This window comes from Labrus mixtus, chromosome 1 (genome assembly GCF_963584025.1).
Source record: "Labrus mixtus chromosome 1, fLabMix1.1, whole genome shotgun sequence".
NCBI lineage: Eukaryota > Metazoa > Chordata > Actinopteri > Labriformes > Labridae > Labrus > Labrus mixtus.
The window spans coordinates 25,959,667-25,985,642 of NC_083612.1; the positions used below are offsets into that span (position 1 = coordinate 25,959,667).

Here is a 25,976-nt window from a genome sequence, read left to right on the forward strand (position 1 = left end):
TGATGGTGAACTGTCTGCAAAGATTTTTGCAATGATAGTTAACAATGTCGTATTATTCACCCTGACCAAGTGCAGGACCTCTTCAGATAGCCTCAGACTAAAGACCTAAAGACCCAAATAGCTGCTCTTCTCTAGATGATGAAAAGGCTTTCCATCACGTTAGCTGGAGCTATTTAAATTGCACTCCTACCCAGTTTGGATTTGGTGTTTCAGGATGTAATTAAATCTTATTTAAACAGCAAAAATCTATAGGAATGACTTACGGTTTGAGATCATCTGCTTTCCTGGTAGGTTGTGGAACAAAACAGGGTGACAGTACTATCACCACTTCTCTTTATAGTGGTATAAAATAAACTGGACCAAATGTTAGGTGACGCCTTTCTCTAAGTTCTGCTACAAAAGTCTTAATACAAAAGTATTTGAAAATTCCAGTGGGTCCCAAAAAACCTCAGGTTTGAAACTTTTGAACCCAGGACTTGAAGGCATTATATCTGTTCATTTTGACCAAGCACTGAACAGATACAACTACCTCTAAAGGGACGGGATGAACTACAGATTTTGTAATGGAGGAGAGTCCAAACAATAGAAAACAGAAAAATGGTCTGCACACTGTTTAGCTTCTTAACCATGCCTGAGGAAGATCTTGTAAGTTGCTCAGTATAAATAAAATTGCCCTATGGGAGCTGAACAGTGTGCAGACCTTTTTCCTTTATTCTGCAGTTTGTACATTTCTTTTCCTGCACCTGTATGCATTTTCCCTGGAAGTACACACACTAGTTTTCTCTTTTTGGAGAGCCCAATAAAAATGGTTATTGCTTCTAAACTGAACTCGTAGCATGCTGCCACTTAGTATCCCAACATCTATTTTCAGCATTATAGATACAATTATAAGTCAATTCAGGGAAAAGGGCTAGCATGAAACTTCAAAGACTCCAGGCTGAAATAGATAAAAGAGGACTGAGACTTCCTAACATGAGACTCTATCAGGAAGACTTCCAGGGTACACAGATAGTATCACTTCTTGTAAATAGAGAAAATAGGCCTGTTTGGTAAGAAGGAAGATGAACTGAATGCACTGTTTAAGGCTGTAGATTATTTAAACCAATGTCCTAGGACTAATACCCAAAACCCAATAATCCCTCACATTAGGAATATCTGGCTTCATATTCACAAGAAAGAAGGATCATCTCCCTTCTTTATAGGATCAGCTTCAATTTGAAATAACCCAAAACTGAAAATAGGAGGGGAAGATTTTCTTCCGTAAGGGTGGCACTCTAAGGGGATTGAGAACATTGAATGTCTTCATGAAAATATTATTTTTGGAACATTTGAGGAACTGAAAGAAATCCACAACCTGCATAGCAAAGACTTCTGTCAGCATGTCTGGAGATTTAAATTATGAATGAAGTTACACCACTGTCGCTGTGCATTAAGGTCTTGGGGAGACGCACTGATCGTTTCTGCTGCGGTTGGATCACTGCAGGTGTCTAATAAACTTAAAAATACCTGCAACCTACCTGTTATTAATCTGAATTTTAAATTATATGACACTGTTTGCCAAAAATTCATAGTTGTTTGACTGCAATCTCCTCATCATCACAACACAGACTGTGGCTGAATAAGATGGCACGGTGCATGAGTCAGTGAGTCACTAGTCCTGAAAATCAGGGCTCAAGTCAGACTCAAATCCAAGTCCTGGATTGGAGTACTATTGAACCTGTTTGTGACACAGTGGTTGTTGTGTGTGTTTTTTCACAGGGTGTGATAAACCTGGAGTCCCTGGGGAAAAGAGGCTACCGTGTACCTCCATCAGGAACCATTCAAGTGGTAAGGAAATATAAACAACGAAGAAATGTCCTAAAAACAAGTTGTATTTTTTTATCACTGTGTACACAAAGTTGAGAACAAAGAATAAATAAAAAAGAAGGAAAGGGAGACCCCTAGTGGTTATAATTAGGCTGTATTGCTTTACATGCAGACTAAAGGGAATGTTTTTATTCATTTATGCTGATTTTTACTTCTTAATAAGCAGAGCATTTCCTCTTTATACTTAATAACATTTTTAGGATGTTAAGTGGGATGTTCACTTTATTTATTTAAAACAGCCTCTACTGCTCTGCTGTGTCTGCATAGACTTTAGAAATCTGTCTCAGTCCTGCTGTCTTGTTTTCCATCCAGACCTTATTCAACCCCAACAAGACAGTGGTGAAGATGTTTGTTGTGATGTATGATCTAAGAGCCATGCCAGCTGGACACCAGACCTTCCTTCGCCAGAGGACCTTCTCTGTTCCCGTCCGTCGTGACACAAACAGTCAGACCAGCAGGAAGGCACTTGCCCTTAGCCACGGACGCACTTTACGCTACCTCGTTAATCTGAGGTCAGTAGGCTATCATTTGTCTTCAGGACACCAATGAGACTGGAATGTATTCTTTAGAAATCCTGTTTGCCCTCCGTTATTCATTATTCATCGTCCCTGTTTTTTTTCTTTCCCTCTCCAATCACAACCAGGTTCCAGAGTTCGAAGTCTGGGAAGATCTACCTCCACAGGGACATCCGTTTGCTGTTTTCCAGGAAGTCCATGGAGGTGGACAGCGGTGCTGCCTACGAGCTCCAGTCCTTCACAGAGTCTCCTATTGACCCACCATTCTCTCCCCGCTGCTGAGACCCGACTTCCTCGCTCCCTCCGCCCTGCAGGCTGCGAGCGTATCATCAATCACACCTAAATGCCAGCGATAGACTTTGACTCAGCCAATGGCTAGATGAAAAGGCTAAAAAAAAGCAGCAACTTCTGGACAGTTATCAACAAGACTCACCTGACCTGTGCCCAAAATGTTAAGTTTTATCCCTTCTGTCACCCAGGACTGACAAAGAAGGTGCTAAGAGGCTAGGAGACTCGTCAGAAATGAACGTTGTTCTCTGCTAAAATACGAGAGTTTGGTTCAAAAGTCAAAAAAGTAATGTTTAAGATTGTATTCTCCTGTTGAAGAAGGGCAGATATGATAGCTGTGAGTGTGTATCCTCCAGCATCTGGCAAGAGAGTAGAGAACTGTCTCTACAAAAGCAAGAGTCCAGGTTAATCTGTTTGCTCAAAATCAAATTATTGATTGGATGTTCTATTGACATAATGAATAAATGATCAATCCAAGTGTCTTTATAAATGCAATACCAGGCCCTTTTAATTGTGACTTGTTTAGTTTCAAATCTTTGAAGATCAAATTGATTGAACTGAAAGTGCAGTCGGCTTTGTCCCTGTGATTCCTGAGCTCGGAGCAGAGGGAGTGCATATGGAAGAGGAAGACTGGTGCAGCGCCATGCCCTCGTCCAAAAAACAACATGTACCATGGACCACTAAAGAAGTCAAACAAGCAATCAAGCTAGATTCAACTGAAAGCATCATAGCAGATCATCAGAAGTACACTGTGGATCTATTTTTCTCATTATAACTGGAAATGAAACAGAAAATAGTCATATTCTAATACTTTTGTACTGTTACAGAACCACTTTATTGGAAGTGTTGCAATAGGAAGAGTAACCTTAGTACAGTGTTTACACATTCACTTTCAGTTTACTTAACCATCAGTTTATTTAATATTTAAATTAATATTTCAGTTACTACTTGTGACGTCTGTCATGCTAAGATGATGTAGTGCAAACTGTATATCATAGTATGTATTTTTGACATTAATATTCAAATCTGAAAAAAAATATATAAATATATCTTCTAAAGCTTCTCTGTCTCTCTGTGTTCTGATTTTCCTCATCATGTTTCCTTTTCACTACATCTGCTTAGAGTCATACTGGAGGGAATTGTTCATGAAAAAAATATAATAAAGGTTTCTCCACTGACAAAAAAAGTAAATGAGGAATGAGGAATTGTTATATAAAAGTCAGAACATTCCTCATTGCTCTCATATAACTGTAATAATGAGCTTGGTGTGACAGCTGATATACTGCTAATGACCTTCATATGAAACACTATAAATGCACTTTCTGGCTCAAAACCTACATTAAGTTCTGTTTTTTTCTTGCTACATAGTTTTTATACACATGTAAGAGTGAGCTCATCTGTGCAAATAGCAGTGCTCATCAAATATACTAGAACTTGATCATTACAAGCAACCTACTTGAATACATTACAAAGGAAATGGACCATGCAAGAGAATTAATCAATTAATCAAATTATTGAATTCAATTATAGAGGGACGGTTCTATTGATACAAGCTGTACTGTGTAATATATAAGTTTGGTCTGACCTGTATTAGCAGTTGAGATTAAGATTAAGTCAAAACTTGTTTCACTGTCTATATAATTAGGATCAACACAGCCAAAGGTCACCCACCAATATTTGCACTAATCCATCCATACATCGGCCAGGTAACAGTGGCAGCAGACTAAACAAGTTAATAGTAAGGATCTATTACTTGGGAGCAACTTATAGATCCTTACTTAACACCTGGGAGGTGAAGAATATAAATGTATTAATTCAGTAACAGAAGATTCTTGTAGTTGGTAAAAACTGAAATCAAAAGAAGAAGAGCAGTAAATTATATGATTGTCCCTTGAAAGGAAAGCACTTCCATAGTATTTCAATATTATGAGGTATATTTATAGCAATAATTACTATTGCACAACTCCGTGCAGCTGCAATCAGCAGGTGTCCTGTTCAAACAGGCTGTGACACCTGTAACAGCCCAGCTATTTACAACAGCTCACAAGTGTGGGCTCTTGCAGTCAGAATGCACACAGAGCTGCAAATGGGTAATGGTCATGAAAATTAAATTAATCTGCAAAGCCTCAATACGCTATATTGATACTGTTGCCCTATAAGAGTGTTTTACATATTAATGCTTTGCTGTCTATTACACCGCATGGCAACGGCATGTTTCAGTCTCCCACAAAGCAATCTCCATTATGAAACACTGTTAATATGAGGAAACATAAAATGAACTGCAGTGCATTCATCTTGATCCAGATTTAAGGATTATTTGACTAAAACCTGGATTTGTGTTGCAGCACATGGAGCTAACAGCTGATCAGCATGTTACGTAATGTAAATCCGATCCCGGCACTGTGTGTGCGCGCACGAACGGGAGCGCGCCTGGTGTCTCCGCATGTGACGTAGTAGTTCTTGAGCGGGAGTGCGCGCAGGACTCGTATGGTTACGGACAGTCAGAGCAGGGGATTTGTGGATCACTTGTCAACTAGTGGGAAATCTCCGCTCTGATTTTTACGGTACCATAGACATGTCGGGGGATAACGAAGAAACGCAAACGACAGAAGAGACCTCAATGGACGAAAAGGTAAAGGTGATGCGCATTAACAATCTGACATCAGCAGTCAGCACCGTGGACTTTGTTGAAGCTACATTATGTAGCTTAGCCTCTTTAGCCCCGCGCTCGTCATTGTTGACATATCAAGCTCAAGAGCTGTGGCGACAATAAAGACTGCTTTTGGTCAAACTTCATGTGGCGGCATTGCATTCCCGTCAGGCTGGCCTGTTGTTGTGGTATTGAATATATAAATGTTGTCAGCTGGTTGAGTGTGAATGTCACACATACTGAGATGTTAGCAGCTTCCCTGCCGCTAAGCTAGCTGTCATGACATTCACACACACACTGTTAGCTCACCTGCTCACTTTAGCTAAACCAAACGATTGCTTCACCGTGACCTGAAGCCTTGTGTTGGAGTTGGTAGGGTTTTATCTTTATTTCCACATAAGCCATTGCAGTTTTGCGTGCTGTTCATTACCCAGCTAACACCATTATAGCTACATCGCAATGTTACAAGCAACCTGTGGGCTGTTTGGTTAAGGTTGCACAGCCCACACGCACGCACGCACGCACGCTCACCCCGGTGTAGATCAGCTCTTCAGGGGATACTGTGCGTGGGTTGTCGAGCAAACACCAGCCTTTTGGTAAGAAGTTTTTAAGGAGGGAAAATCTGTATAAAACCATAGTATTTAGTCTGAACTTGAATAAAAGCGTGAATAGGTTATCTGGTTATCATAAATTGATAGTTCAGCACTTGTTAATAAGCATTATTCTAATATATCTGGGTCTTTGTTAACCATTGCATTCATAGCCATAGATCTAACATGGACAGATTACCGCAGTGCAATCAGCTGACAGATATTTCAGCGGGGGCCTGAAGGCACTTGATGAATGTAATCTCTTGATGTGCAGTATATTGTTTTTTCCCCCTCTCCATGAATCGTGTATCTGCTTGTTTTTAGGAGATTCAGGACAAGGTGATCAGCCCTGAGAAATCAGAGGAGGCCAAACTAAAGGCCAGATACCCAAATTTAGGAAGCAAACATGGAGGCTCTGATCTGCTTCGCAAACGCCTCACGAAGGGGGTGAGTTATCTTTTGTGTTTTTCTACAAAACATTCAGAGTTCACTAAAGGGCAGTGATTAGATCCACTGTCCTTCTTTAGAGGGATTTTTTTAAAATACTTGAACTAATGCAGTTAAGCAAGTGAATGTTAATTCATGGTCACCTTCTAGATTTTTAAGGAGCATGCACTTCTATCAATGAGGACAGACTACATGTCATTACAACACTGTACAAATCCACAGATCAAATTACTATATAGTAACACCAAGTAATGTTTACAGTTTCATTTAAAACAGAACATTTTGTACTTTGTGAATGTAGGATTTATTAGAAGGATGTTTGTCAGCACTGTTTGTTTGAGCAAGGTGTGGTGTACCTCACATGATTTGACAACCAAGTGTTTAATAACACTGTGTCCATATACTTTGACATGATTTACATCATCACAGTGCTGGAAACGATTAGTTCTTACACATAAAATATGTTGACAAACTATTTGAATGACAGTTCAGTTATTACCAAGTAAACATACCAGAAAACTACTAGCTGCCTTTACTGGGAATAATAAGACTGTTGATCAATAAAAATAGAAAAATGGTTGAACCACTTTAGGTTTTGTTGTAATTTGTAATTGATAAAAGCCTGTGTTTATTTATAAATATATTATTTTAAAAAGTGGACGTTTTGTCTGACTGGCTAAGCATTGAAAAACTGTTTTGATTTCATTTTATTTATTGCTTTCTTGATTCACAAGATGTAACTTAAGTCATTTATACAGTAAAACTAAATGTAGGTTTGATAATTTTTTCCTTTGTTGGTGCATCTCAGCATTTTTCTCTGAGTTAGCTTATCAGCAGAATACTTCCACAACATCAGAAAAATTGTGTATTACTTCTCCAGCTCCCCCTGATGCATGCAGATCCTGAACTGGTTAATATCAATCAATCAATTATATTTGATTTGTATAGCAGCAAATCATAACAAAAGATATTTCAGGATACTTACCAAAAAGCAGGTATACTGTTCTCTTTTTTTTATATTCTTAAGAGAGATGCAACATAAATCCACCAAGAGCAAGCACTTGTCAGTATTTGGCAACATTGGCAAAACCACAAGTTTCTTTAAACAGGAGAAAACCTTGAGCAGAACCATAACTCATGTTAAATCTACTGTGAGAGAATGAGCAAAGGCAATGAGATAGAGAGAGAAAGAGCTGGATAGAGACAAACAAAGAGAGCAAAAACAAGAGCATACAGATTTATGGTTACTCTTTTTTATATTCTTTACAGAAACCTATTATAAAAAGCCTAACCTAGTTTAACATGTTTAAGGACTGCTCCTAAAGCTCTGCCAGTAGTGTCTGATAAAAAGTTTACTGCCTCTTCTCCTAACATTATAATTACATACATGCAATGAGACATTGGAACATGAATACATCCAGAGAGAGAGAGGCGGGAGCTCAATGGACTACTGTTTGTCAAAAACTCTACAGAGTATCTTCTTTTTTCTTTTTTTTTAAACTTTCTTTATTGCTTTTACATATTAACAATATTTCCATTTAGTAATGTCCGTACAGAATGTGTATTTTTTTCCAATAAAAAAACAAGATAAACACATATATACAAACAAACAATTAGACCCCTCACCCCCACCCGTACCCCTTAAGAAAAAAAAAGAAACAAGGTTGACAATAATAAAAAGTAAGTGAAAAATCGCAGGATTTTTTAGGCTAGGTTCTCAGTCCAGATTAAAATGACATGCTGTGCTTTTGACATATGACAAAAAGGGGTTTACAGAGTATCTTCAAAGTAAGATCCCAATTTGTAGAGTATGCATATTTTTCTGTCATCATTTGATCAAAATCATCCTCAAAAAATAGGCTTATTATGATTGCTGTTGTTCTTTTCTTTGCATACTAAAGATTTCTGTTAGTCTGAATGTTAACTGTTTAACATTATTCATTTATTTTTTGATCCGACACAATTCTAAATGTTTTTTTATTTCTGCCTCTCTACAGCAAAAGTACTTTGACTCTGGGGATTACAACATGGCTAAAGCGAAAATAAAGAACAAGCAGTTGCCGACAGCTGCACCAGAGAAGACCGAGATCACAGGGGACCACATCCCCACCCCCCAGGACCTGCCCCAGAGGAAACCTTCTCTGGTAGCCAGCAAACTGGCAGGCTGATGTCCACACAGCCCCACTAGAACCCCCCCACCCCCACCCTTTTCCCCAGTTCTAACCCTTCCACTCAAGTCTCAAAGCTGTAATATACCTCTCCTGCCCCTCACACTACTACCCGTCCCTTCCTCACAAGCCTGGACCCAACCTTACATGATCCCACCCCACACCTAGAAGCACCCAGCAGACCTTTTATTTTTGTTTCCACCTCATCTGGCCATGTCTCTACTACCTCCCCCAGACTTACAGCCCCTTTGTCATTGTCCGCTTACTTTCCCATGTTCCTTTATTCATTTTCCTCTGTACTTCCATGTAAGATACTCATAAAGACAGGACATCCGTGTGTGAGTGTGATTAGCAGACTAGACACCTCTTTTACAACCACCTTGATTACTGGCTGAAGAGAGGAGCGAGCAGAAGAAGCTGTGTCTTGTACGGTTGGAGGGCTTTAGTAAGGCCATCAGGATCCCTCCGTTTGGAAGTTTGTGTAAATATATATAATTCCTTTTGTTTGGCACAAGGGCAGACATCAGCCTTTTAGAATGTTTAATCAGACATCAGACTTGTATCATTCACTGTATGTCCTTACTCTAAATTATGCTGTCAATATGCTTGAGTTATTGACTAAATATAGTAATCCAGAGGCCAAGCTCAGTTTTGAAAACGCTTTGATTGTGAATCGGGGAAGAAAGGCGTGCTGGATGACCACACAATAAAGGAGAAAACTGCTTCATATGGATCTGCATGTGTGATGCAAATGATTCTCAATGAGCTCCATTTTAATTCCTCAAAGTGCACTGAGCATGTAAACTCAGGTGCACTGGGTGTCGTCATGTACCAGGTGCGTTCAAGACATCTTAAAACTTGGAAGTGTTCTACTTTTGAAATAAAAGATAGAGGAAGGGAGGGTGTTGTCTCAATTTGAACTGCATTGTTGACATTTAACACTGTATTTGTGGTGTGTTGAGCATTTTAGCCTCAGATGATGACGCAGTCTCTTCTCGGGCCAAAGTCTGGTTCCAAGTTATCATGAATGAATCATCATGCTCAAAAAGAGTACTATATGGGACCTGTGAGTAGAGACCAGGCTTTGTTTTCCTGTAATCTGTGCGATTAGATTTATTTCATGGTAAAACTTTACTGGGAACACACTTGGCACTGGGAACAAAAAAGTGTGATTGATTTAAAAAAAGTGATGTGGTAAATCTAAGCTAACACTACATCAGTCTGAGCTGTGCATGTATATGGCTGCCCTGCTGTCACTTTGTGCCATTTTGTTTTGTAAATAAAATAGTTTTGCACAAATGTTGAAATGTTGTGTTTTTAACTTTGAATTTGTGTCAAAAGTGCTCCATGAGTACATTTCACACTAACTCGTATTAATGGACCTAACAAGTTACTTTGATTACTTGTACATTTTAATTTCACAATTTCAATTTATACCTTAAACCAGACATTTTGACAAAGTTAAATGTACTTGTAAAAAAACAACTTTAAAGTGGAAGGAAAAAATAGCTTAACAGAAGGACCTCTTGCAGCCACAAAGCAGTTGCCTTGTGCTGAGGTCATCAATCTCTATTTGTGTAGCGCCTCTCTCACTCTAGTCTCACTCTCTTGAGACTAAAAAAAGCAGGTAAAAGACCTTACTCATATTTTACAGAGACCCAATGTTTATCCATCATGAGCACAGCACTTAGCAACATTTAGCAAAGTTACAGCTGCAAGAAAACCTTCCTATTAAGAGGCAGAAATCTTGGATAACACCAGGCTCATGATGGACAGCAATATGCCGAGATCTGCATCAGATTAAACAAAACAGTATTTCATTTTTTGTGACTCCAGCGCTGTGTTGCATCTTTATAAATGTGTTAAAAATAATCATTAAAAACGTTCTCATGTCGTTCTATAAATTTAAATCGGAAGTATCAGAGAAAAGGGAATATTCTTTTCAAATCCCATAGCATATAATGCTAACCGAGTTGATAAATGATCTTGCAAAATGGTCAAAAATATTGCAAATTCATTCAGTTGAGAATGCAAAATTGTATTGTCTTTTTCTTTATAAATTGGGAATAATGTTTCCTTAATTATATGTTTTGTTGGAGAAAAAAAACAGGAGAAAATGTAGGAAAAATTGTGTGCATATAAAACATGTAAATATAAAATAAATGCAAAGTAAAATAAAAAAATTTTTGTTTTTTTTTACGATGTTGATTTTCTTACTCAAACTAGATATTACCATTAAAACATTTATAAAACTGCCTGATAATGACCATCCTGACAAATTACTGATAAAAGACTGTATTTATATGTATGTAGTGTATGATTTATATCAAGAAGGTGGGGTTTCCGAGGGAGAAAACCACGGAAGATAGTAGTGGAAAAGAAGGCATCATGAATGCCAGGTTGGAATATCAACAAACTTGATACAGATATATCCTTTTCAGTCTATTTAGATGTTTCAGGTGCTACTTGGTTGCGTGGGGGGAAAAAATGTTTTGTTGTTGATGTATTTTCAACCATTGACCATCAGGGGGCGCAGTTTTCCACGCGGCAGCAGACCCCCTCCAGTTTGGCTGAATCACTTCATCCATCATACCCAGAATGCAAAGTGAGACACAGAAACCTCAGCAGCCCGGAGCTTGTTTTCAGGTTATCATGGCGATAAGAGACGCATCTTCTGCTTGAGCTTCTGCAGCGTAAAAAAAAAACCCTCTCCTGCACCGCTGCAGGAAAACACACGCTGAGTTCATGCAGGGTGGAGAGCCGCCGGAGGTTTAGCTCAGACTGGAGTAAGGACACAGCGAGTGACCGTCATGGCAGCGTCGGAGCTGTACACAAAGGTAACTGTGTATATTTATATGATAACTGCTGCTAGCTTGTCGGCTACAGAAACTGTCCTCGTCGCCGGGTCGACGTTAATGTCCTTCATTTTCTTCCAGGAAATAATCTGACAGTTTCGTGTTTTTGTCAAGTGTTTCTTTTCAGTAGCATTTTTCGTGCTTGCTTGAAATGAATGAAAACGATGTTGAAAGCCTTTAAAAACGCTGGTGTGAATAGTGTGGTCGTGGTGTTTAAATATGAATAAGTGTTGGCTGACAAAAGACAAATATACTCTCTAATCTGTCTTCATTTTCTTACACTAACATCACTAAAAATCTGCCTTTTATTCCTTATATTTTTTTATGTCTAATTTAATTTTCCAATATGAAGATATCATCATCTCCCGGTTCTTTTATATATATATATTTCAATCCTCCCCTCAAGAAAGCTAATGGGCTGGGATGATGCAAAGGCGGTGCCAGCCATCATGGAGGCTCTGGTTTTACGCTTTTAAAACCCGTAAATCATGAGTTAGCTCGAGTCATAGCATAAATATAGCCTTGTTCAATTGCTTTATGTCAATATTCGGGCGTGTCTTAATCTCATGACCTCGTCTCTCATATGTCCTAGCTCTAGCTGTAGTCTGGGTACCGCTGGGATGCTGCGTTGCTGCATCCTTTAGCATGCAGGATGATGTTTGAACAGAGGCCCTGCAGCCTCAGTGAAGCAGCATCACAGTAGAGAATATGATGCTGATGCTGCTGAGGAGGCCTGGTACACTGACCACTGACAAGGTCATAAGTGCTGCGGCTTCTGCTGTATTTCTATTATTTCATGTGTGTGTGCTTGTATGTGTTTGTGTATATGTGTGGCTGTGTGTGTGTTTGTGTGTTTGAGGGAGAAGAAGATGAGTCACCCATCCCCCTACTTTGAAAGCTGGTGCCTGTAAAGGCTGTTACGAAGGGAAAAAAAAGTGACGATTGTTGTTGAAATACTTCAGTTGTTTGTTTTCTAATCAGCAGCACATTACATACAGCAGTACACGTTTGAAGCATTGGAAGTATTTTCTTGACTAGCTTTTACATGTGGTCAAAGGCTGTCTTTTAAAGCAGATACCACCAGTTTGAACCCAGTGTCAGAAAATGGTCACTCTGGTTCAGTGGTCTGCTGTTGTCACCCTGACCTCTGACCTTTCAGAAATTACTCAAACAAGGCATTAGGTGAGTGTGTGTGTGTGTGTAGTAATGACACATTTTAATATTGCCTAACCACACTAGATACATTTATCCATTCAGTTTATTTATTTATTCTTCTTAAATATGAAAACTGGATTCCTCTACTGAGAACCGAATATTGGTGGGTTCATTTCATAATTTCTTAAAATTAATTAATTAACGTAATAGAAATAACGTTATTTGTGGATCTGGTTTTCAAAGCAATTAAAAACTATTTTTTTTGTTTCAGCTGGTCCCAGCTTTTAAAATGTGAGTATTTGCTGGTTTCAACTTTTGTATTGGTTTAAATGGCACAGAAATAAGGGGAACAAGGGACGCTTTGGTTTCATTTTGTGTCAGTGTGGCTGGGTAACACAAAGTTAGTTTCTGCTTTGAATGGTGCAGTCAGTTTTAGGAGTCGGCCTCTGATGTCAGACCCCTCTCTGATTTACTTTTCCATCACAGGGAGGAAAACACTCTGCCCTTTGTGTGTGTGTGAGTCAGACTTATAGAAGCCTATTGAGGGGTCTGAGCAGCTTGGTTCACACACACACACACACACACACACACACACACACACACACACACACACACACACACACACACACACACACACACACACACACACTCCCAGGATCAGATTCTGCTTAAATCTATGCTTGGCTCCTGTCTGACCTGGCTTCCTGTTTAAAGAGAGGTGAGTTAGAGGTGAAGAGAGAATTCATAACTTTAAGGAGAAGGACAAAGCTGCAGTTTGCAACATTTATAAACAGTTCATTGACAAAATAAAATCCACATTTTTTATTAGATTAGAGTTCAGTCTGTTCCCTCCGCTTGAGCCAAATCAAATCAGGATCAAAAACTGTAGGAAGAATTGAATGTGAATAAAACAGAGCTTTGTATCTAAAAGTAGAGATGGACGAGAGGGAGGATATTCGTGGGGAAATGGAAGTGAAAACTGAAATACAAACTGCTTTTAAACGTCTTAAACAAGTATCAGTATCAAAACAATTAAACATGCTTTATTTCTAAATTGCTAGATTCAGTGCAAATCACGAACCTTAGCAAAAAGAAAACTGCAGCATTATTGTCACTGCTTTACACTTGGGAATCACAGTGTTTAGTTTGTGATACAGTATTGTTCCTCGAAAATAGTATAGATGTAAAATGGATAGGCTGGATGCAAACATTTTAATTTTTACTGGTAGATTCATTTTTTTTTTTTTTAGAGAAAACAGTGAAAAGTTTGGTCAGTAAATCATCTAAAATTGTGAAAATGTTGCTCTCAGTTTCTCAGCCCCCAAGGTTACTTTCTTAAATGTAATGTTTTGCTCAGCAATCAGTCCAAAGCATGAAGGTACACCGTACATTATGATGCATGACAAAGAAATGACGCTCTCCATAATGAGAGACTGATAAAGAAATGTATGTGGCATAAGTTATAAAACAAGCAGGGATCATTGCAGTGTATTTAACGTATTGTTTGCAGGACTGAACAGTATTTGTCCTACCTTTAAAGGCTCTTGTGTGACTGTTTGGACGTTTAAGTAAAGATTCATAAAGTACAGAGATGGGAGACTTCACGGTAAATCAGAATTGAATGTGGGTCAGAAAACAGTGGCTGGTTAAAACCATGAAGCCTGCTGCAACTGCATGCCGCTCATTGATGAGGGAGCAAGTGTTGTCATGAACAGCTGACAGAAAGAAAAAAAACACCTGCCGTTACATCATTTGCTTGGGGGCTGCCAAAAACACAGCATGCTTGACTGTTTCAACCCACAGAAAGCAGTGCAGCTGTAGTTTTCTTTGATTAACTGTTCAGTTCATTTTAACACCCTAGGTTATAGTTTTCCATGATGGCGGCAGGCAGCATGGCTTCATACATAACACTGATCAGTTAATTGTTCAGTCGACCACTTTGGTCTGGATTGTATTCTCAACAGTTGACTGAATTGCCTTGAAATATTGTGCAGACATTCATGCCTCCCAGAGGATGAATGTGTGTTGCTTTCACCCTTGTTAAGTCCATATTAGGACTTTTAATTCATGAAAAATGTTCAACAAGTTTTAATTCAATTTGCTACCAACATGCATGTGATAAAATGTGACATTTTGTGATCATTGGGTTTTTTATGTAGCACCATCATCCGATCTAGATTTGTATTTGTCATGTATTCAACCAAACCGTTGGGAGATAATCACATTCCCATCAGCCTGACCTGTTTTTGTTTGGTACTAATAATAGCAATTGTTTTCATGCTTCAATAAGGTAGTAAACATGATTAATAAAACGTTGCTTCGTGTCAAATCAGCTGCATTAGGTGTCAGATTTTCTGTGATCTAATGTCAGTAGGTCATTTGTTTCCTTTCTGCTCTTGTTGAGAGCATGTGCTTTAGATTACTCAGATAAGATAACCTGGTTAAAGTAATTGTGCAGTCATGTTATATATGCTGATGCTCTGGCCTGTAGTCATTGCATTCCTGTCCAACGCAGACAAACGCACCAAGAGTGGATGCTATGGCTGCTCCATTATGGCAACAATAATAAACCCATGGATAAAACAAACACAACTGTGCATGCACCACAGTAATCATTTTATCTCGATTATATTGTTTTCAAGATCATGTGAAGCAAAAATCTTTGTTTTGAATTTGAAAGTTGATTAATTGCCTAGCACTAGTGGATGCACAGAAGGAAACAAACCTTCTTTTATAACATTGTTAGTTTGCATCAGTTTCCATAAGGTTATCCTGAAGCAAATAATATGAGTCACAACGCTAACATAAACAAACATAAGGTAAAAGAAGTTACATTTAGTTAAATGTTTGGATATTAATTAATGTAGTGTCTCTTCGGCTCATCTGTGCATCTGCCACACATTGTTGTTTGGAGCCAAATCTGTGGTTTGTGGGATTGTCCTGTTTATTTGCATGAAGTCTCTGTCTAACAACTCATGTGATCGGTAAAGGAAGCGGGGCTGCTTGATTGACAGCAGGGATGCCCAGTGGTCTGTCATAGGACAGGGGACTTTTAGGATACGTCGGTGAACTCTGCCTGTGTCTGCAGGCACAATGGGAAGGTTTCATTCAGCACAGCAAGCTCTGGAGCTCAGTGCTCCATCAGCTTGTGTCTGGTCTTGTGGCGCGTGTGCATCCAGAAACATCCGTGTAATCAGCAGACTCACAGCATGAGCTAGAGACTAAAGAAAGAGACAAGATGAACCGGGAGTTGGAATATATGTTTGTTCAAGTGAGTTTTTGCTTATTTTAAGCTTCATCTTAACCCTCCATTCTTATTTTAAGTAAGATATGTAGCCTAGAGTTATCTTGTAAAATTGTACAATTAGACAGACTCTAAAATACATTTATAACTTTTGGTTGTTGGGAGAAGTCTCTCTTGAGCTCTATGTGGTTCCTTAATTAGTTATGTGGAAGTCATCAACTTGTTTTATTGTTTCTGAAGAGTGGAGAAGAAGCAATGATCCTGGCACACCCTTCTTCTAGTCTCATTTCTGTAGAGGAAAGTTCGGGCAGCAGCAGCCATCGATTAGTGACAAATCAGATTTTAGCCTGTTTTGGTATTTGAATAACAGCAAAATCTTTGCTTCCAATTGCCATAATTGAATCACTGAAAGTTGTTTGTACTGGGTCCTAACTTCTGTAGATGTAAGACTGCATGTCGCAAGAAGCAATATTATCTTCTGTTCAATGATTACTAAGCAGGCTGTGAAGAAGAGCCTTATTGTGGTATCTCTGAACTTAGCTGGTTAGCTTAGCATTGCTTGTTTCCTACTTTATTGTGTATATATTTTTCAGTATTGGTAAAACTTCATTACAGGCCAATTGTCTAGTACAAACATAAAGCACATCTGTGCATTGACTTTCCGGCCCTGTCATAACATACAGAAGTGAACTACTAGTCTGAGAGTCAGCTCTGACTAAAGTAATGAGATTAGGTGCTGGGCAGTGTTGCAGCTTGTTAGGAAGAGTCTCTGATCTTTGGCCACCACTGGACACTGACACGCTAGTTGTGCCACAAATCCTAGTTAGGACGCACAGTTGGGTGTATCGATTCTAGCACAGTTACTCTCCGACTAAACTCTCAGACACAGTGAGGTCTCTGGATCTCAGCGTCATGCTGCGTGTGCCCAGCTGAGCAGAAAAACAGCAGATTCTCACATGAGTGGCATCATGTGACGAGGCTTCAGCAGTCTGGGCCTCCATTGAGAATATGTGAGCAAAACACTCTGCAGCTGTCCACATAGTCATCTCTGCCGGACCGTGATGTCTGTTTCAAGCTTTTAATCTAGCTCCACTTGTTTCAGTGTTTTCTTCTCTTAAGTCCCTTCACTCCTAGATAAAGCAAAAGATTAAAGATGTTTAACACACTAGTGCACTGCATACTGGTACATTACAGAGCAGAGGAGTGTTCAGTCCATGACTAAGCCAAAGTACTTTGAATGTACTACATGTTTTTGATGCTTGTTAAAAAGTACGACATAAGATGTTAATGGTTTCTCTTGGGTTGTCTGTATTATTCAATATTTAACATTCATTCTTTTGGGCCACAATAATTTCAGGTATTTTATTAAGAAATACATTTGTAAACTTAATAATAAAAACAGGAGCAACCTTTTAGAAACCCCCCCCACCCCCCCCCCAAAAAAAACAAAAAAACAGACAAATAAAGTTGAAATGATCTCCATGTATATTTTATCAGTGGACTAGTTGGCTGTGGTAGTTCTGGTAAGTCGAAGGAAACCCTCCACAAGGCTTCACAGGAGTCACAGCTGCTCGCAGTGAAAGCTCAGAGCTCAGTATTAGCAAGGTGAAGTCTCTAAGCTGCTGTTGACTTGTGCAGATTTGAAAACACTTGTCATGGATGCCCCGCCCTTCAGTTACAGCCCTCCTTCCAACACACACCTGCACATATACTGACTGCAGACACTTTACACATACACACTGTCCCAATGCCTTGATCTCTAATGTCACCTCCAAACCTCAGTCCTCCTCTGATGTCCTTGTCGAGGTTTTATTGTATGATCAAGAGCTAAGGGATGTAAGTTTTAAGTGGGAATAATGTGACTTTCATTTATCTGACACATTTAGCAAAACCATACAATTTAAAATTTGACCTGATCACCTTTCTCCATCTTACAATATCACATCAATCATCATAAATATAAAATAGTCCTCGCAGTTATTTTTCTCTTCTGCTTGTTTCTGTCTGTGGCTCAGAACAAGAATAAAGAGTAGTTTAAGGTTCTCTTATTGCCACATGAGAAAGTCATACAATCTTGGTGTAGTTGACTTGGATCAGATTAGCTTGTGTTAAACCCTGAGTTAGCCTAATCAGGTCCTGATCCTTTGCCACTGTTAAACCAGGATTAGCATCAGACCAACCTCATACCTCTGAGCAGCCTTTCCCTGCTTTGAACTGACGCTCTGCTGATGAACTCTGAGTATTAAGTATACTCAAAAGTTATCATTCAATATAAAATAAAAAGTGAAATTTAATACTGTGTCACAAGGGCGTTGTGTCACTTTTTGTTATAGACATCTTTACTGTAGCTGTATCATTATTTTTTTTCAGATGATGTCATGAGGTCATCAAGGTTATCTCATCTTGGGGTCTGGACTGGAGACTGTCAGTTTTTGTTTGATAGACTTTCATTCATTTACCAAAGAAAGAAACTCGGGTTGCATTACAGGACTTGAAAGGATCCAGTGTTTTTGGAGCTCTACATGTTTTCTGACCATTCTTACTTAATCTGTTCCTGCTGAATCCCTTTAACCATATGGTCCCTTTTTTGACTGCTGGAGAGTTCCCCTTTCATCTACACTGTATTAACTAAAGTTACTTAAGATCACTGAATATATCACCAGCAGACTTTGAATATGTCTGTAACTGACTGAATGCAAATAGGAGATAAATAAAGTGTTGGTTTGAATGCTCTACAAATTATGATCTGTTGAAAATAATTCAATCATAATTTCCTTTTTTTTTTGATTGGCCTTGATAATTATTTAGCTCTAAATCCTTTTCTTTAAAGCATCACACATTTTACTCTTAGAAACAACATGTGAGTCTGTATCAGTGCGACCACACCCCGAGCCCTGTGGGAAAGGAAAGAATAAGAAAATAAAGAAGCCTCTTATTGGACCTTGTAGTGCAGTATGCACACACATTCAATACATTTAGTATGTTCATCAAATGCAATCATATGCAGTTAAATCTTATTCTAATTCAGACAGTTTGTTAAGTCATGCATTGAAAAACATGTCTCACATATGCATTGAGAATACTGTCGGCAGGGCAAGCTCAATGCAGACTCTCTCTCGTCATGTGATCTCTGATGTCACAGACCCTCTGACGTCTTTTGCATTTTCGTCACCCCTCTATTTCTCTCTGACTGCCGCCCATAATACACCGGTCTGACCATCATCCATTGCTCTGTAAGGTAGACAGAGAGGCGGCTCTCTGACTCATCACATTTCTCTCTCCTCTTCCTCAGATTGTGTTTCATTGTCGAGGATTTTGTCCTTGAAACATGTAGAAGTCTGTCTGTGCGTGTGTGCTGGGATTTCATCCTTCATCTGTCCTTTGTTTTCTGAACCCAGGGGACTTTGTTGGTCTATAAATATGATTCATTGCCTCAGCAGCTGCATTTTATTTTATTTATTTAGCATACATATTCAGGTATACACACTCAGGCACATCCACTTTTTTCGGATTGTTTTTGGTTTAATAGGAGAGGAAGAAATGTGCATACTGGAGGTATCTTTCTGACTTACTGATGTGTGAAACAGGTGTCTGCATGTGTGTGTTTTTAGTGTGTGTCTTTGTGCGTGCGTGCAAGTGTGAATTTGTGAGGATGATTATGAGATCAGGAAGTGTGCTCTGTAGCGCAGTGATGTCTGTGAGAGGTGTGATGCAGCTCAAAACTCGCTGAAGCTATTTTTAGCCTCCATCCCCCCTCTATGTCTCTTTGCCTCTCTCTCTCTCTCTCTCTCTCTCTCTCTCTCTCTCTCTCTCTCTCTCTCTCTCTCTCTCTCTCTCTCTCTCTCTCTCTCTCTCTCTCTGCTCCCATCGCTCTCTTTCTCTCTGTTGCTAGGAGGCAGGCTGCTGGGAGGGTCTCCTGTGGGGACCAAAAAGGTGCAAAAACTAACAAAATGGTGAAATGGGAAGTGTGACAGAGAAAGGCAGGCTCAGATTTTGCGTTTCCTGTGATTATAAATTCAACCTGTGAGTTCAGAGACTCCCATAGAGTGGATTTTAAGATCTTTTCTTTTTTTACACAGTGACAGACCAACATTTCTCCTATTTTTTTAAACATATCTTTCCAGCTCCTCACCGGAGCTGTACTTACTTACAGTAATTTACAATGTGCAAAGTTTTGTGAAATATTCCAAATCTCTTGGTGGATTCGTCATTCCGTCTGATAGTTTTGACATTTTTAAAAACATGATGTAAAATCATTTTGTAAGAATAGATATCCTGGTTTGAACAATGTTTATCTTGACACAGTAATGTAATGACTTTACTGTCATGACTAAACTACCTGCAGCATTACTTTTCTTTAAATAATCAATGACAAAAACTGAGAGCAACTAAAAACAACTGCTTACTATGAATTTAGTATTAAAGACAAGTTGTAACTTTTTATTGCCAGTGAACATTGTCCTGGTTTATACTTCAAAGATTTGAATTTGAATTTGCCCCTCTGAAGCTGAATGTGTCAGCAGTGAAGCGTGTATACATCAGTTTTGTACTTTCATGAACTGTTTACTCTCTCTTGTATTCTCGAAGGTGCATAAAACTGTTTTTAACTGTTTAACACTGAAAGTGCAGGATATATTCCATATAATCATATCCAGTGTATGTGCCAGGTGATAATGAAAGTATGCCAAAGGCAGTATTATAGTAAGTCATTCAAACAACAGTTCTAACAGACTAGTAACAACTTTATATTTTAAATATAAAATGACCTTGAATTGATAATGCTGCACAATGAATCTCATTGTTATTGTCTTGGTGATATGAATATAAAGAGTTACACAATCACTCAAAGACTCACATAAATGTATCTTTTAAATAGTTTTTATCATATTTATTGTCATTCCCAATGGAATCATCTTTGGGCACATACATGCAGAAATGATTGGGCTGTAGCACACAGTCTCTCTGTCCACACATTTATTGTTTACCGTTTCCCATCGCAGCCCCTCGTTCTTTTGTTTCTTTTTAATCTAACACATTTCGTTGTGGCTTTTTGTTTTTTTTATCTGACATGCAAAGATTTTATGGCTCCTGTTTTAACTGTCACTCAGTGGAAAACCACACGACACACTAGCTTACCAAACAAATCACACAGCCGGGTGATCCCGCAGGGATAGAGCGAGAGAATAGTTTAGAAAGGTAAAAGATTATGAGACCTGGGGGCTTATAAGAGATTTAAAGAAAAAGTCACTTTTTGATTACAGCCAGCGAGGCTTTTCATTCCACTCTTAATATTTTGCACTTAGTTTCTACAATTAAGTCTAGTTTTGTGTTCATCCTCCATCACAGAGGCTTTCACTCTACATTTTCACAACACATCTCTTCTAAACAGGAAGAGCAACAGACAGGCGGGCGGGAGAGCGAGGGAGAGAGACAGGGTGTGTGTGTGTGTGTGTGTGTGTGTGTGTGTGTGTGTGTGTGTGTGTGTGTGTGTGTGTGTGTGTGTGTGTGTGTGTGTGTGTGTGTGTGTGTGTGTGTGTGTGTGTGTGTGTGTGTGTGTGTGTGTGTGTGTGTGTGTGTGTGTGTGTGTGTGTGTGTGTGTGTGTGTGTGTGTGTGTGTGTGTGTGTGTGTGTGTGTGTGTGTGTGTGTGTGTGTGTGTGTGTGTGTGTGTGTGTGTGTGTGACCATGACATCATGATTCAGATGATTGGGAGTGAAGCAGAAGGCTGAATTAAGCGGTTTCTCCTCTATTGTGCCCGTGTACAATAAGGTCTTTCTTTTTCTTTCCTATAATATTGCCCTTAACAGTTTATGTAACGAAGCCTGTGACATCAATGACGGACCTCTTAAAAGTTCCTCATCATCATGTGCTTCAGTTGCCCGAGTCCCAATCAAGAAAGTGTCTGTATAAGAAGTTCATAGTTTGTGGTCAGTATTTGAAATAAATGAGGCTCAGCAGGGAAAATCCTCATGTGTAATGAGATTATAACACATTAAGGATTTAGTTTCTAGCTGAGGTTTGTGTGTGTGTGAATTCTAGGGTGTTTATATTATCAAACGCTCATGAATAATATTTTAACAAAGACATAAAAAGTCTGCTCTAGTTTTGTCATCGTATATTGATATTTTATTCAGCAGTTAGTTAACCTGATCGGACAAGAGTTCTGTTATTGAGTACAACAGCACTGAGAAAGTACTGAGAAAGTGGCTCAGAGTTGGCCGTCTCTCAACCGGGGGTTCGATCCCCATCTCCTGCAGCCACATGTCCGATGTGTCCTTGGGCAAGACCCTTAACCCAGAATTGCTCCTGCTGCGTATGAATGTGATTAGTTACTTCTGATGGTCACTTACATAAATGCCGTCAGTGTGTTTGAATGGGTGTGAATGTGTAGGTGTGACATGCGGTGTAAAAACGCTTTGAGTAGTAAGAAGACTAGAAAAGCGCTATACAAGCTCAAGTACCATTTACATGTATCACTCCACTTCAGATGTTTTTTAATAACATTAAATAAATGTCAACAGACTCTTATTTTACTGATACATGTAAACAAACAGATTATGCATGTCATATAACATAACACATTTTTTTACTGTAACTTGTAAATGTGTTGTGGCAGATAAAAAATGAATGATTTAATAAATCAATAATATTATCTGTTGTTGTTAATAACACTGTACTAATATCTAAACTTGAACATGAAGAAAATCAAACTTAAAAACTTGTAGTAACTTAAAAATCAGCATACTGTGATTATCTATGACTGAATCACAGCCATACTGGTATACACCATCAATCCTCTTTATTCACTCACAGGCTGTTAACTATGAATTTGTTTTTGTTAACTGACACAAAACATACATAAACACAAATGTCAGGTTAAGCGGGTAAATCCGCCACCTGAGTCTGTTGTATTAACTTCTTCTCTTTCCCCTTACAACATGTCACATCTACTGTATGAAAATCAATTCAGTGCACTCACACACATTTATACACTGCAGGCCTTGTTTGGCTGGGTTTTAAGGTCACTTTGTGGTTCTCTGGTTCTCCAGTCACTCACACAAACTCCTGCTGCAGCATCAGAAGAAAGGGTTAGGTGTGTACGTTTGTGAGCTGGATTCCTCAGCCATGTGACTGCCAGTGTTCATCACTGTTTTCCCACATGTCTGTGATCAGCTGATCGCCTGCAGTCACAAGTCTGTAAGGCCTGAGACAGTTTTATACGGAACAGTGTGTATGTGAATTTGAAGTTATGTCCATGCAATACCCAGAACTGCATTCTTCTGCAACAGTTTTTCTCACAGCTTAACTAACCATTTAGATGTGCTCATGAAAACATAGAGGCCAGTGTTTCCCTGAGGTTACATGTTTGATTGATCAGGAAAAAAGGAATTCAACAACTCTTTTTAGAAGGGGTTTTAGTTGAGCTGAGTTGCCCTTAGCTATGGAAGTAAGTTTCATTCTTCTAAAGCAAACGAGCATTAGCTTAAAGATTGATTTCTTTTCTTTTCTTTTTATTTTTAATGCATAAAAATAAAATGCGGATGAAATGAAAAACAACCAAGAAATGTCTTTGTATGCTTGTATTGAAATCCAACCGTGTGCTCTTTCTGAAAACAAGACATGATGTGTGCTTACATAAGCTTGAACTAACCAATTTCATCCAATAATATCATGAAAGTCACCCATCAACACATTTCATCTTGAGCAGAAAAGAGCTAAGATTCATATTTAAGCTTATTTGCAAGGCAAGATTCGCTGTTATATCCGTCCCAATGTCTCGCCTGCCTGTCAGGTTTTACTCTGAAAGTACAATACAAAAGCTAGATTCTTCCTGTTAAATATCCTCTTTAGAGAGAATCTGATGGTAATGTGAAACTTTGGCATAATAAGTTTTCCTGAAGTACTGTGACATGTCTTCAATTAAACTCTATTTTCCTTTTGTTTCCCCTGTCTCTCAGCGTGCCCGGGTGTGGATCCCGGACACAGAGGAGGTATGGAAGTCCGCTGAGCTCAGCAGGGACTACAAAAATGGCGACGCCTCCCTGCAACTCATGCTGGAGGATGGAACGGTGAGGATGAATGGGAGAGAAGGGAGGATAGGAGTCAGTCTCTCCGGCTTTATGTTTTTTCTTCTCTCAGCTCATTTTGTTGCTGTCTCTCTCTCTCTATGCCCACAAGGCACTTCAAAGGGCTCAGTCTCATTAGCAGCTGTTGGTTTTACCATCAGTACTCCCCACAAATGAGACCTGCTAACAAAGCTGCCCCAGGGAGCCTTTTAAATGTAAAGCAGTTAATGTAATTCTTCAGCTTTGACTGCACACAGCTACACGCCGCAGTTCTCACTTCTGGTGATCGTTAACAAGCACTTCTGCTAATGAAAATATGCGGCTGGAAGGACGATTTGCCATATTGCTCCTAACGATTGACTATTTATGTGATCATATTTAAATTTAAACAGAACGATCAGCATGGCTAGTGTAGATGTCTGTTTATGGCTACATACAAAACAACAGTGTTGGTGTGAAATGCTATGGTGGGGTTTTACTTGCAGCCAATCACCACAAGTGTTCTTCAATTTAATGAGAAGCGTCATTAAGCCCCCACAGCAGCTACAGCCCACAGTGTTTAAGTTTGGGGGTGTTTTAAACAGGATTTGGCAGTTAAATTAATTCATGTAAAAATGATTGTAAGGAGGAGGAGTGGTGGTGGCGGCCTCAAACACAACTGTAAGCTTCCGTTCACATGATGGGAATTTAATTTAGAAGAAAAAAAGGGGTGAATTAAGTACTATATATGTGTCAGTATAGACGTTCTGGGAGTGTTATTATATCCAGTCCTAATAGTGATCCAGATCTATGTGAAGATCCAAAATCAAAATGTTTGATTACAATAAAATAACATGATAAGATGATTGTTCAACTCTGAAGGAGTCATGCTCTTTCTCTGAGTGCACCCTATATTGATTGATTCAATCCAGGTATCTTCTGCTGAATATTATAGAAATGTATTTATTTTATTTATTTATTTGGATCCCCATTAGCCACTTCCTAAGTAGTAACTACTTTCCCTGGGGTCCACTCATACAAACATGAATTTAAAATCCACACAAATTAAATTAATAAAAGTTCAAGACTGAACAGCAAAAGACAAGAATAGAATAAATGACAGCACAATAACAGGCAAAGTACAAATAAATAAATAATTCATTTAATTGTATGTCCAGCCATCTCATCATCCTGATCGTGTTTGCTAAAAGCCTCCCTCTAAATGAATCAAACAGAACGTCAAGCAAACATCGGGGAAGGATCTATTGAATAAGAGTTTGCAAATGTAAAATGTTATTTTGCATGACGCATTCCAGCTGAAGTTTCCCTCGACTGAGAAACAAGATGAATGCGAGACAATACAGCTTTGAAGGTTCTGCTCCAGAGCTGAAGCAAATCAGAAGCCTGTCTCATGACAATTCTGAGAACATATTTGTGTTTTATACGTATGAAAATACTGTTCCAAAGCTTTCGGTGGGAGTGGACATCTGACATTGATCATTTAAAAGATGAGCTCTTTGCTGTCAGTCATCCACACACAGCCAGGTCTCGAGAAACACAACAGGCAAACATGTTAAGGAGCCTTCAGGTGTGCAGCTGCAAGGGACACTACAATGCAATTTATCACAGGACTTCGTTTTTGGGAAGAAACTTTCTCACTGTCAGATTTTGACGATAAAAGAGAGATGTATCTCCCTCCTAGGTTGGTGAGTGTAAAAATATGAAATGCAGTGTACAGGTGATTGATGCTGAAAGTTCTTATTGTGTTTGGATCAAGAAACATCAAGTATATCTAACTCTTTACTCAGTTTGGGTCAGTATTTGCATTCATCCACTGTCTTTGCTGTCGGCTATCCGTCTTCAGAATCTTGAGCACAAACTGGACCCCAAGACAAAGAACCTGCCTTACCTGAGAAACCCGGACATCTTGGTGGGCGAGAATGACCTCACAGCGCTCAGCTACCTCCACGAGCCGGCCGTGCTGCACAACCTCAAAGTCCGCTTCGTCGACTCCAAGCTCATCTACACTTACTGCGGTAGGTGACACACAACCGTCTGATAGCTCGTCTGTGTGTTATGGAATAACACTTTGTTTGTTTTTGTTATGGAATCCTACTTTCCTCCGTTGAAGGAATGGTGATGTAAAGAAAAGACT

The 25,976-nt window shown here is 39.1% G+C and overlaps 3 protein-coding genes across 6 annotated transcripts in view; all 3 read left to right on the plus strand.

The window, feature by feature from the left end:
• Positions 1–3,731, plus strand: part of atosa (atos homolog A) — a 29,465-nt gene extending 25,734 nt beyond the window's left edge. For both annotated transcript variants that reach the window (XM_061039713.1, XM_061039724.1), the window contains exons 10-12: positions 1,759–1,827; positions 2,179–2,378; positions 2,510–3,731. In XM_061039713.1, the coding sequence (XP_060895696.1) occupies positions 1,759–1,827; positions 2,179–2,378; positions 2,510–2,663 (423 nt within the window). In that variant the 3' untranslated portion in view covers positions 2,664–3,731. The remainder of the gene's footprint in view (positions 1–1,758; positions 1,828–2,178; positions 2,379–2,509) is intronic.
• A 1,395-nt stretch (positions 3,732–5,126) lies between these two features.
• Positions 5,127–9,831, plus strand: arpp19a (cAMP-regulated phosphoprotein 19a). Its single transcript, XM_061039737.1, has 3 exons — positions 5,127–5,301; positions 6,234–6,356; positions 8,354–9,831. Exons 1-3 carry the CDS (start codon positions 5,245–5,247, stop codon positions 8,522–8,524), a joined length of 351 nt encoding a protein of 116 aa, XP_060895720.1. The 5' UTR covers positions 5,127–5,244; the 3' UTR covers positions 8,525–9,831.
• A 1,292-nt stretch (positions 9,832–11,123) lies between these two features.
• The window catches only part of myo5aa (myosin VAa), a 52,919-nt gene continuing 38,066 nt past the window's right edge, over positions 11,124–25,976 (plus strand). Inside the window, exons 1-3 of one of the 3 annotated variants that reach the window (XM_061039759.1) lie at positions 11,124–11,361; positions 23,735–23,845; positions 25,686–25,857. In XM_061039759.1, coding sequence (XP_060895742.1) covers positions 11,335–11,361; positions 23,735–23,845; positions 25,686–25,857 — 310 coding nt within the window. In that variant the 5' untranslated portion in view covers positions 11,124–11,334. Of the gene's footprint in view, positions 11,362–23,105; positions 23,846–25,685; positions 25,858–25,976 lie in introns of those variants that run through there. The other 2 variants (XM_061039750.1, XM_061039767.1) reach the window with 2 other exon arrangements.

Bases quoted from the DNA above. Each gene is read 5' to 3' on its own strand.
- arpp19a (XM_061039737.1), top strand. From the start codon at position 5,245: ATGTCGGGGGATAACGAAGAAACGCAAACGACAGAAGAGACCTCAATG. The intron at 5,302-6,233 runs GTAAAGGTGATG...GCTTGTTTTTAG, and splicing joins AGACCTCAATGGACGAAAAG to GAGATTCAGGACAAGGTGAT. The intron at 6,357-8,353 runs GTGAGTTATCTT...GCCTCTCTACAG, and splicing joins GCAAACGCCTCACGAAGGGG to CAAAAGTACTTTGACTCTGG.